Source organism: Pistacia vera, unplaced genomic scaffold, assembly GCF_008641045.1.
Source record: "Pistacia vera cultivar Batoury unplaced genomic scaffold, PisVer_v2 Contig244, whole genome shotgun sequence".
NCBI lineage: Eukaryota > Viridiplantae > Streptophyta > Magnoliopsida > Sapindales > Anacardiaceae > Pistacia > Pistacia vera.
The window spans coordinates 261,251-274,075 of NW_022196051.1; the positions used below are offsets into that span (position 1 = coordinate 261,251).

Genomic DNA, 12,825 nt, shown 5'->3' on the forward strand with positions numbered 1-12,825 from the left:
TCCCTTGGCAAGCCAGTTTTCCAAGAAAAGTTCTATCTAAGCTCATGAAAGACTCATGGCCCACCCCAATTGTTGAGTGATTGGAGTGGGTTCCTATCAATTGGTATCAAAGCTAGGTTCCTATGCCTATGTGGCAGGTTGACCCATGGCAGGCTGACCTTGGGCCTGGGTTGCTACCCCGAGAAAGGGCATGGAGCCCCAAGGGAAAGGAGATCTGTGTAGTCACCCAAGGGGTAAAGAGGCCGACGTAGACGTCAGTTGCGGAAGCGTGGTGGAATGTTAGGATCCCACATTGGAAGGGAAAAGTGTGGGCTTGTGGGTTATAAAGGCTTGAGCACCCTCCCTTGGCTAGCCGGTTTTCCAAGGAGAGTTTTATCTAAGCCTATGAAAGACCCATGACTCAGCCCAATTGTTGAGTGATTAGAGTGAGTTCCTATCAATTGAGAGACCAATAGGGATAAAGAGGCTGACGTGGACGGTTGTGGAAGCGTGGTGGAGTGTTAGGATCCCACATTGGAAGGGAAAAGGGTAGGCATATGGGTTATAAAGGCTTGGGCACCCTCCCTTGGCAAGCCTGTTTTCCAAGGAGAGTTCTATCTAAGTCCATGAAAGACCTATGGCCCAACCCAATTGTTGAGTGATTAGAGTGGGTTCCTATCAATTGGTATCAGAGCCAGGTTCCTACGTCCACGTGGCAACACATGCGTGGCAGGTTGACCTTGGGTCTGGGTTGCTACCCCGAGAAAGAGCATGAAGCCCCAAGGGAAAGGGGATCTGCATAGTCACCTAAGGGATAAAGAGGCTGATGGGGATAAAGAGGCTGACGTGGATGTCGGTTACAAAAACGTGGTGGAATATTAGAATCCCACATTGGAAGGGAAAAGGATGGGCATGTGAGTTATAAAGGCTTGGACACCCTCTGTTGGCAAGCTGGTTTTTCAAAGAGAGTTCTATCTAGGCCCATGAATGACCTATGACCCAACCCAATTGTTGAGTGATTGGAGTGGGGTCCTATCACACTATCTAACAATAAAGATTTTCTCGCTTAATAATAAGCGAATAATAACATTTTAATAATAACATCCAATATCTTACAATAAAGGCAGCATCATAGTTTAATTTTAATCTTGTAAATTTTAATCCAAGAGCACTAAATATGCAGATTCTTGCAATAATAAGCGAATAATAACATTTTAATTTATTTTAATGGTGGTGACGTTCCCTAAATTTCGTTAAAGAATTCAGTTTGTGATGTGGTATGATCTGACTGGCACTAGTGCATTTGCGAATTAAACTAGGAAATTAATATCAATCAATTAGCGATAAACAGTCAGAAATTTTCTATATAAGCTGAAGGCCAAAGGGGTTTAGCATCCATAATTAAAGCTTCGATCTTCCTGTCCATAGAAAACAAAACAAATCTAACAAAATGGCTCTCGCTGGACAACTGAAGGCTGATGTAGAGATCAACCCTCCTGCTGACAAATTTCAAGAGTTCTTCTCCTGCACACCTTTCGAATCGACAAAATCCAGCCCCGACAAAATTCAAAGTGTTGATTTAATCGAAGGTCAGTGGGGAAAAGATGGCTCTGTTTACTGCTGGAACTTCCTCCTCGGTAAGTAAAAGTCTATATCTTGCCGTAAATTTTACGGATACAGAGGAGCGCATCCACATGTTTTGAAAATTTTTAATCATATTTATTGACGCTATTAATAGTTTATTACTAGAGAAAACTTATACAAGACAACCTCGGGTGTATTTGTTTTAGTATTTTTGATATTTTTAGAGTTGAGTGAGAATAACAAGGTATGATTTAAAAATTAACAAAACACTGTCCTAGATTTGTTAATTTCAAACACTCCTATAATAAAAATATTAAAAATTAAAAAAACATCTCATCTATCCATTAAATACCGACAGTTGGCTACCACTGCTAGAGGGTGACTAAAGTCATCGTATCGGGCACGATTGACTAGATCTGGTCAATCGTGCTTTAGGTGGCCTTTTCCAGCCAGATCCACGGAAAAGGCCAGATCTATAATCAAATTTGGCCGTTGACAGCTAGATTTGGCCATATTTGATCATCAACGACGGCCAAAGATATGGTCGTCGTTGACAACCAACTATGATCAAAGATTTGGCCATGAACGACCAGATCTTTAGCCGTAGATCTGGTTAGAAAATGATAGATCGATGTACTACCAAGCTAGTAGTACGTCATTATACCAGATTCTGGCCACCTTCTGACAGTGGTGGCCAAAATCTGACAAATATGGATAGGTAGGAGTGTTTTTGTTAATTTTTAAATTTTTTTAAAGGGTGTTTAGTTAAATTAATAAATTTTGGGAGACTAAAATTAATTAACTAAAAATATAATAGTATTTTTTTAATAATGAAATACAAAGTTATTTTGATGGCAGAACTGAAAATAGAATAGAAAATAGTAAACCAACCACACCGCTCGTTATTTCACTTTACTGATATTGCCAGACCATCTCATGATATAGTGACATGTGTCCAAACACATTTGTCAAAGTTTCTCTTTCATCCATGGGTCAACATATTTCATATTTCTTGAATAATTATCTATTATTATTTATCCATAATGACCATCGTGGTTTTAAAAATTAACAATATATCTATTTATTTTATTGAACAATTTCACCAACAATACATCTATTTATTTTATTAAACAATTTCACCATGTTAGCTAACCACCTCTTATGTGGTTTTTTTGAAAAGTAACAATACGTATCTATAATGTATTAGACAATCTCACCATATCAATCAAGTGAAGTGACCAAACTATTTGATATAAGTTTTTAGATAAAAATTCAGTCAAATTACTTTCACACATTGAAAGTTGACTTTTAATTAGTATTTCTGAGCGTAGTAATTATTTTGAATTGATCAACTTACAGATGGAAAAACTGCAAATAATAAGGTGAAAGTCAGAATTGACAACAAAAGCAAGTCAACTACTCTCAAAACCATACAAGGAACTCTGAAAAAATCGTTCAAGAGCTTCATCATCAACATGAAAATTACTCCAACGACTGAACAAGGCAGCTTGGTGCACTGGACCCTTGACTATGAGAAGCTGAACGCAAATGTTGAGGACCCTAAATCCATCCTTGATATGGCTATCGCTAGCTGCAAAGATGCTGGTGTTTACCTTAACAATAAGGCAAAGACACAAAGCTCTCGTCTGCTGCAAACTAACTGATATTATAAGAATCGATCTGCTATAGCAGATAAATATATGCATATGCGTGATTGGATCGGTGTACTCTTTATGGTGTCTTGTTTCTGCTACTAAATATGATGTATGTTCTGAATGTATTATCGAATCTCTTGCATGCTTCTACTACGTAAAAAATATGCATGTATTATGTATCTTTAAAATAATTAATCTGAACTAGCGACATGCCTTCCGATATATATTAAACAATTAACCAACTCAAGAACAACTGATCTATATGCATCCAAAATATATAATTAGGACTTAATGAGCTTACATTGAATTATAGAAGGAACCAGAGGTGAAAAAGCAACCCGTTCGGCCCGGCCCGGCCGGCCGACCCGACCCGCGATGGTTGCTGTTAGTGGCGTTTTCCTGATCCGCCTGGTAACATTGGTGGGCCGGTTAGGCCGGCCATGTTAGGGAATTGGCTGGCCTAAACCCTCGTTTTGCCGCGGTTGGGTCGGGTTAACCCTCTTTTTTTTTGTTTTTTTAATTTTGTTTTGTTTTGTTTTGTTTAAGTTTAATGTTAATTAACTTTTCAAATGATAATAACATTTATAAATATAAATGTAATTATTTTTGATTAATTGTTAATTTCTTTTCAAATATCAATAATTAAATTAAATTATTTTTTTTTGTTAACATTCCAATATAATTCAATTTTATGTATTAAATGTAATATAAATAATTAAATTTATTCATTTATTAAAAAAAAATAAGAAACTACAATAATTATTGCCTCGTTAAAAACCTCACCAAGAACCCAATAGGACAAAACTTGGTAAGGAAAAAGAGTGCAATAATTGACAATTAATTTACAAGTTATAATTTACAAAACAACATTTTCGGGGTTCACTAGGACCTCCCTCATCCGTATCATATACTAATTGAAATGATTTATTAAAGTATCGTGACAACCTCGTATGACATTGCGGCGCACCGTTCCCAATCTCGAAGACATGTGAGACTTCAATCATTTGTGGTAAAGTTTAGTCCTCCTTTCATTTAAAATTCTTCCACTTGCACTAAATGTTTGTTCGGATGAGACGGTTGAGACAGGAACATTGAAAACATCCAAGGCAAGTCTGGATAATTCCGAAAAAATACATTTTCTGGCTCTCTAATAGTCTAAGAGATCAATGTTAGCTCTCTGTTGTTGATCTACTGGTAACATTTCAGGGGTTGCCAAATATGGTTGAAGCTCATTACTCTGCGACTGCATGAAGCCGTATTAGTTGTTGTGGTGTGAGCTTCTGAAAGGAGTTGTGCTTCGGATTCAGGTCCTCTTGGCCTATTTAGTGAGTCACAAGAGTAGAGTCTCATCTGTTTCTTCTTCTGATGCGCTTCCCTGGATGTTTCGCCTCTTTGCGGGTTCCCATACTTTTTCATACTGGAAATTTTATCTCGAAAGTCTATTTTTTACCTCTCCTTTTGATTGGCATATACTTTGGTTTGTAAATTTTCATATAAATGTCAAACCATTTTCTAAACCTGCTAATTAATTCTAATATCAAATTAGCACCTAAAAAAAAGAAAGGAATGGGTTCCCAATATTTAAAAAAAAAATTTCCATTGCCTTTATTGGTGCATTTAAATTACATTGTCTTTGTTTTTATAAATACCTCGAATTTTTATAATTGATGTATTACCAATAGACTATTAGGATATACACCCCAGAAAGTTGTAAAGCGGTTGGTAAAGTTTTAAGAAAAATGAATACTTTAGCTATTTGCCAATCATTTTCTACCAAATAATGAGGACCTCTATTATTTGCCACAAAATAACTAATTATATTAGCATAAGGTAAACATGATTCAAGCATTAAATAAGTACTATTGCATTATACATCAGTCCGTCTAGAGATTCAGATCGTCATTCTTGTTCTTTTATACTACTAGTAATCCAAGCTAAAATCTCTAATTCTATTAATATTTTCTTAATTGTTTTTCATACCACTTTCACAATTAATTAATACATTGCATGCACACAACGTTGGTGAAAAAGCTTCAATTGTTTATATTCTTTAAGATATCTAGTTACCTATTACTTTAGTTTTCTAAAGTTAAATTTATCACTTTACTAACACATCATAATCTTCTAAAACTTCAACAATTTTATTATAAATTTGTTCACCCTATGATCAATCCTATCTAAATCCTAATAAGATCATTTATTTACATTCATTATCAAAATAATGACTAGTCACACAAATAATCTTGTTTAGTCTCAACCACTAAATATCGGCAGTATAGCCATACTAACATGACAGATGTATTTATTTTTTAATTTTAATTTCATTTTTTTAAAACAATTTTATTAAATCATTTCTAGTTGCAGTTTTAGAATAACTTTTAAATCCTGGAAAAAATGAATTTTGAACAAATCTTTCAAAATATTTTACTTCACCATATTAATAGGTTGATCAGTTGCAACAATATATAAACACTTGTTCCCTATATACATCATATTATATGCCAATAGTACCCATATTAGTTATTTGAGTTGATTGCTTTCTCTATTTCCATGTGGATTAATATTTTTATTAGCATGCCTTTTAAAGTACTAGTAACATTACCTGAATCAGCTTTATAATATTTCCCTATTTGCATCTTGCTTTCTTGACTGAACGCCATTTTCTGTCTCGTAAAATTTGTCAAAATGCGCCCAAACGTCTGATTTGTGTCTGTCTTCGCTTTCGACGCAGTTGATGATCCCGCCAACTTGAGATGAAGTTGGAGAGCCCGACGATTACGAGGACGACTTCTAGAACCACCAGGAGCTATTGGAATGGGGCATATTTTGAGGTGTATCGGATTCTGGAATGGGAAACGGGACTATTTGAATCTCCTCCTACATTATGTTAGTAAAATCGGACTAGGACTAGATAGTAGTTTCCTTCATCATTATAATTGATGGAGAGAATATCTATCCATTAGTTTGAAAAAAAAAAATTGATGTGAAGAAATAAAAATTAAAGAAAGGAATTGGAATTTGGAAATTGGAAATTGAATTAAAATTGCAAAAACTAATAAAAATTAAAATACGAGCAAATTGATAAAAGAGATTAAGAGAATAAATGAATAATTGAGAGATTAGAGATAGAATATGAGAGAATGAGAGATTTTGAGTTGTGAGAAAAATGTGAGAGTGTTTAGGGCCAATTTATAAAAAAAATGAAAAAGAAAAATGACGAAAAAACCCCTCCAACGGCTATATTTCAAGGTATAAAGGGGTAATTTGAAAAAAAAAAAAATTATTTTTTTTAATTTTTTTTCGGCCAACCCGCTGGGTTGGCTGTTTGCAACCCGACGGGTTTGACCGTATTTCCATAACAGTCAACCCGCCGGGTTGAACACAGCCAACCCGACGGTTGGCGAGTCTCTTTCAAAAGAGACAAACAGCAACCCGGGGGTTGCAAGTTGCCATTTTGTAACCCGACCCGCCCGGGTTGCTGCCGGGTTAAGGTCACCCGGACCGCCATCTTGGAGGTCCGAGTTCAACCCCTTTTGTTACGGGCCGGGTTAGGGTTGACTCGCCTAACCCACCCCAAATGTTTCCGCCTCTAAGAGGCTGACGTGGATGTCGGTTACAAAAACGTGGTGGAATATTAGAATCCCACATTGGAAGGGAAAAGGATGGGCATGTGAGTTATAAAGGCTTGGACACCCTCTGTTGGCAAGCTGGTTTTTCAAAGAGAGTTCTATCTAGGCCCATGAATGACCTATGACCCAACCCAATTGTTGAGTGATTGGAGTGGGGTCCTATCACACTATCTAACAATAAAGATTTTCTCGCTTAATAATAAGCGAATAATAACATTTTAATAATAACATCCAATATCTTACAATAAAGGCAGCATCACAGTTTAATTTTAATCTTGTAAATTTTAATCCAAGAGCACTAAATATGCAGATTCTTGCAATAATAAGCGAATAGTAACATTTTAATTTATTTTTATGGTGGTGACGTTCCCTAAATTTCGTTAAAGAATTCAGTTTGTGATGTGGTATGATCTGACTGGCACTAGTGCATTTGCGAATTAAACTAGGAAATTAATATCAATCAATTAGCGATAAACAGTCAGAAATTTTCTATATAAGCTGAAGGCCAAAGGGGTTTAGCATCCATAATTAAAGCTTCGATCTTCCTGTCCATAGAAAACAAAACAAATCTAACAAAATGGCTCTCGCTGGACAACTGAAGGCTGATGTAGAGATCAACCCTCCTGCTGACAAATTTCAAGAGTTCTTCTCCTGCACACCTTTCGAATCGACAAAATCCAGCCCCGACAAAATTCAAAGTGTTGATTTAATCGAAGGTCAGTGGGGAAAAGATGGCTCTGTTTACTGCTGGAACTTCCTCCTCGGTAAGTAAAAGTCTATATCTTGCCGTAAATTTTACGGATACAGAGGAGCGCATCCACATGTTTTGAAAATTTTTAATCATATTTATTGACGCTATTAATAGTTTATTACTAGAGAAAACTTATACAAGACAACCTCGGGTGTATTTGTTTTAGTATTTTTGATATTTTTAGAGTTGAGTGAGAATAACAAGGTATGATTTAAAAATTAACAAAACACTGTCCTAGATTTGTTAATTTCAAACACTCCTATAATAAAAATATTAAAAATTAAAAAAACATCTCATCTATCCATTAAATACCGACAGTTGGCTACCACTGCTAGAGGGTGACTAAAGTCATCGTATCGGGCACGATTGACTAGATCTGGTCAATCGTGCTTTAGGTGGCCTTTTCCAGCCAGATCCACGGAAAAGGCCAGATCTATAATCAAATTTGGCCGTTGACAGCTAGATTTGGCCATATTTGATCATCAACGACGGCCAAAGATATGGTCGTCGTTGACAACCAACTATGATCAAAGATTTGGCCATGAACGACCAGATCTTTAGCCGTAGATCTGGTTAGAAAATGATAGATCGATGTACTACCAAGCTAGTAGTACGTCATTATACCAGATTCTGGCCACCTTCTGACAGTGGTGGCCAAAATCTGACAAATATGGATAGGTAGGAGTGTTTTTGTTAATTTTTAAATTTTTTTAAAGGGTGTTTAGTTAAATTAATAAATTTTGGGAGACTAAAATTAATTAACTAAAAATATAATAGTATTTTTTTAATAATGAAATACAAAGTTATTTTGATGGCAGAACTGAAAATAGAATAGAAAATAGTAAACCAACCACACCGCTCGTTATTTCACTTTACTGATATTGCCAGACCATCTCATGATATAGTGACATGTGTCCAAACACATTTGTCAAAGTTTCTCTTTCATCCATGGGTCAACATATTTCATATTTCTTGAATAATTATCTATTATTATTTATCCATAATGACCATCGTGGTTTTAAAAATTAACAATATATCTATTTATTTTATTGAACAATTTCACCAACAATACATCTATTTATTTTATTAAACAATTTCACCATGTTAGCTAACCACCTCTTATGTGGTTTTTTTGAAAAGTAACAATACGTATCTATAATGTATTAGACAATCTCACCATATCAATCAAGTGAAGTGACCAAACTATTTGATATAAGTTTTTAGATAAAAATTCAGTCAAATTACTTTCACACATTGAAAGTTGACTTTTAATTAGTATTTCTGAGCGTAGTAATTATTTTGAATTGATCAACTTACAGATGGAAAAACTGCAAATAATAAGGTGAAAGTCAGAATTGACAACAAAAGCAAGTCAACTACTCTCAAAACCATACAAGGAACTCTGAAAAAATCGTTCAAGAGCTTCATCATCAACATGAAAATTACTCCAACGACTGAACAAGGCAGCTTGGACCCTTGACTATGAGAAGCTGAACGCAAATATTGAGGACCCTAAATCCATCCTTGATATGGCTATCGCTTGCTGCAAAGATGCTGGTGTTTACCTTAACAATAAGGCAAAGACACAAAGCTCTCGTCTGCTACAACCTAACTGATATTATAAGAATCGATCTGCTATAGCAAATAAAAATATGCATATGCGTGATTGGATCGGTGTACTCTTTATGGTGTCTTGTTTCTGCTACTAAATATGATGTATGTTCTGAATGTATTATCGAATCTCTTGCATGCTTCTACTAGGTAAAAAATATGCATGTATTATGTATCTTTAAAATAATTAATCTGAACTAGCGACATGCCTTCCGATATATATTAAACAATTAACCAACTCAAGAACAACTGATCTATATGCATCTAAAATATATAATTAGGACTTAATGAGCTTACATTGAATTTAGTATCTTCTTCATGTCATGTTCTTTGCCGTAAGCCTTCTTTGTCTTAGTATTTACATACGGAGTAGGACAGCTACGTTTTCTATTCATGAAATCATCCAATTTGAAAATGTTGATATTTTTGTCAAACTTATGTTATGGTGGACAATGAATTGTTGAGGAAATATGTGTACACACCATTCTTTGTGCAAGCATCTACTGTCTGACACATTTTCTCAAGTGGCATTTTCTCTTTGATTGTCTTGCCCATCAAGTTTATTTTGATTCATGATATCCTTGTGTGAGCTTGTTGAACCGGTCATCACGGCCACAAAAATTAACTTAAATACCGTAGTTAGCAGTAAGCAGGGTCGAATCCACAGAGAGCAAGACTAACGACCTAATGAATATTTGAGCTAATGAAAGAGAAATTGGCAAATTGATTGATTAAACTAAACAAACCAAATGCAAATAACAAAAGCTTGAAATTAAAACTAATGAAGACTTTATAATAAAAACGTTGCTGCTACGGTTTTGGTTCGACACGAGACCAACTTAGACAATTCTCCTCCACCCTATATGATCCCTAAACCTACAAGGCAAGGTAAATCAATGAAATGACTTTCCGGCACTGTAGGTATAATCTATCCTGTCTCACCCGATCACTCAAGTTTGATTGGTTAAAGACTATCATTGAATGCCGACAAACACTACAAGACAATACCACTAGTTGGTATGCAATTAACAAATACAATTTGTCAACACGTATCATCCAATCAACCAACTTCACAATAAACGCAACAACAGTAGAAATGACATTAAATCTGAACACAACTCAATTACAATCGATGCCAAGTAATGAAAAATAATATTCATCATTTAATTATCTCAAGCCAACAATTATCATTCAGTAAGTTCTATGAAAGCATTTAATCACAATGGACACTATATTCATCACAAATTATGCTCAAACTACATTAAAGTATCGAAATCAAACACAAAACAAAAACAAATATAGTTCGAAACACAATACTACCAAATGTCCTACAACCGGGCTCATCCAACTAGTCGAGAGCTGATGAGGAGAGCAATAGAGTCAATCTCGATATCGCCTACACTATAACAGACAACTAGGAGCTCAGTCGCTCATGGTGGTGTCGACGGAGGCTGGAGCAGTGGAAACGAAGCTGGTCATGGCAAAGAGGAAGTAACCGACAGCCAGATGATGCGAAGAAGGAACGAAAAGACCAACAGACAGCTCAGAATACAAACAGTTGTAACTCGTCGGAATACGTTAGTTTTTCGGCAGGTTTTCTGGCAAATGGTGGCGGAAATGGGATCCGAAGGTAGCAATGGAAAGCTCAGGTGATAGGGAGTTCGAATCAGGTCTTGGGAGATGAAAGGTCATCAGAAAGTGAGCGAAATCGTGGCTGGAAGGTGAAGAGGCGCTGCGGCGGCAGTGATGGTGGATTGTGGCGTTTTTGGCAGCAGCTGAAGCTTAGAATGGATAGATCTGAGTGTGGCGAAGGTAGATCGGCCACTAGGGAAGTACGAGGCTGCCAAAAAATGGCAGAAAAGCCACCGAAAGCTGAAACATCGCCGGTAAGGGGAGATGAAGCGTCGTGCAGCAACGAGGGGTGATGGATAGTGGAAATCGGTGAAGGGGAAGCTGGAGAGTCTTCGGAGATGCTTTTCGGAGCTTGATCAGAGAAGGTAAAGGGTTTCCTGGGCGGCAGCCACCAATCTATGACCTTGCACTGCATTTTTATACAAAATGTGGCAAATTCTCATTTGGTCCCTGCATGATTAAAAAGTAACAAAATCAACCCCTTGAAAACATGACATTTTGACCCCTGGATAGCATAAATGAGGCAAAATTTCCCCTAATCCATAAACCACAACCTAATATCAACTCAACCATTTCCAAATTCATTCCAAATATGCTAAATTCATAAGCAAATATTAGGATGCGATTTTTCGTGAATAAATTCATAAATTCTTTAATTGTCTCAATATGATTTCATTTTAATCACACATAGGGTCTTTTTATCACCAAAATAGAGTCACGTTCATGACTCTAACACACTCCCCAACTTACTCTTTGCTCAACCTCGAGTAAAGTCAAAGGAACTCTTTCAACATTCTCACCAAACCATACACAACCATAAATAAAGAACTAAAGTTTCTCTCAAGATTTGCCTATCCCCATTCAAGCTTCTCAAACACACATTTTATATTCATATTACAATGTTAAAATGTCATGCAAAACTCCCTAACTTGTGTACATGCAACATAATGCTCATTTTCCACACAAGATTTTGACATATAATTACTTTTTCATTCATCACTTGTTTTTTTTTTTTTTCTTGTCTAACTTCTTAAGCTTTCTAGAAGGTCCGTATAACAGACTTTTGGTCAATGACTCCCAAACCAGACGGCTATAAGGCACTAAATATAAAACACTCCTTGGACTTACTCACTCGAACCAACTAAGCTACAAGTCAAGACTTATATTTATTTTTTTATAAAGCTCATGATCTATATAATGACTTATTAAGCTTTCTAGAGGACCCGTGTAACGAGCTTTAGGCCAACCACTCCCAAGCTAGATAGCTTTAGGGGATTAGGTGTAGAATACCCCTCGGGCGTACTCACTCGAGTCAACTAGGCTACAAATCAAAACCAAATCATCAAGCAACATTTAAGCACTTTTAGCACACGCAAGATAATAAATAAAAATTTTCTCCCATGGGCATGTAAAGTATGTGGGAGACTTGTATAAANGATGAAGTAGGCGAAAAAGATGAGTTGAGTACCGCTCTTGGGCCAGAGATGACTTAGAAACTGGTGGAAGATGTGAAGTTAATCAGAAATAGAATGAAACAAGCCCAAGACTGGTAATGCGCTTCGGAAGCAAGTGGGCGACAAAGTGTTTTTGAAAGTTTCCCCTTACAAACGAGTAATGCGCTTCGGAAGCAAAGGGAAGTTAGCACCAAGATATGTAGGTCCATTTGAGGTTTTGCAACGAGTGGGAAAGGTGGCCTACAGATTGGCACTACCACCTAGCATGGACAGGGTGCATGATGTCTTCCATGTCTCGATGCTACAGAAATATGTAAGTGATCCCCTCCACATCCTGAGTGTAGAAGACTTTGAAGTAACAGAGAATCTAGTATATGAAGAACGTCCAGTTTAGATTTTAGATCGAAGGGTTAAAGAGCTTCGGAACAAGAGTGTTCCATTAGTGAAGATCCTTTGGAGGAATCACAAAGTGGAAGAAGCCACTTGGGAAGTAGAACGGGACATGCAGAATCGCTTTCCAGAGTTATTTG

At 36.4% G+C, this 12,825-nt stretch overlaps 2 protein-coding genes across 2 annotated transcripts; both read left to right on the plus strand.

Annotated features, from left to right (window-relative positions):
- The first annotated feature begins 1,392 nt into the window (after positions 1-1,392).
- On the plus strand, positions 1,393-4,225 carry LOC116131827 (MLP-like protein 43). The gene is made up of 4 exons (XM_031417497.1): positions 1,393-1,616; positions 2,923-2,993; positions 3,528-3,543; positions 4,203-4,225. Exons 1-4 carry the CDS (start codon positions 1,430-1,432, stop codon positions 4,208-4,210), a joined length of 282 nt encoding a protein of 93 aa, XP_031273357.1. The 5' UTR covers positions 1,393-1,429; the 3' UTR covers positions 4,211-4,225.
- A 3,162-nt stretch (positions 4,226-7,387) lies between these two features.
- LOC116131833 (MLP-like protein 31) lies at positions 7,388-9,078 on the plus strand. Its single transcript, XM_031417499.1, has 2 exons — positions 7,388-7,611; positions 8,918-9,078. The coding sequence occupies exons 1-2, from the start codon at positions 7,425-7,427 to the stop codon at positions 9,076-9,078; spliced, it is 348 nt and encodes a 115-aa protein (XP_031273359.1). The 5' UTR covers positions 7,388-7,424.
- The last annotated feature ends 3,747 nt before the right edge of the window (positions 9,079-12,825 follow it).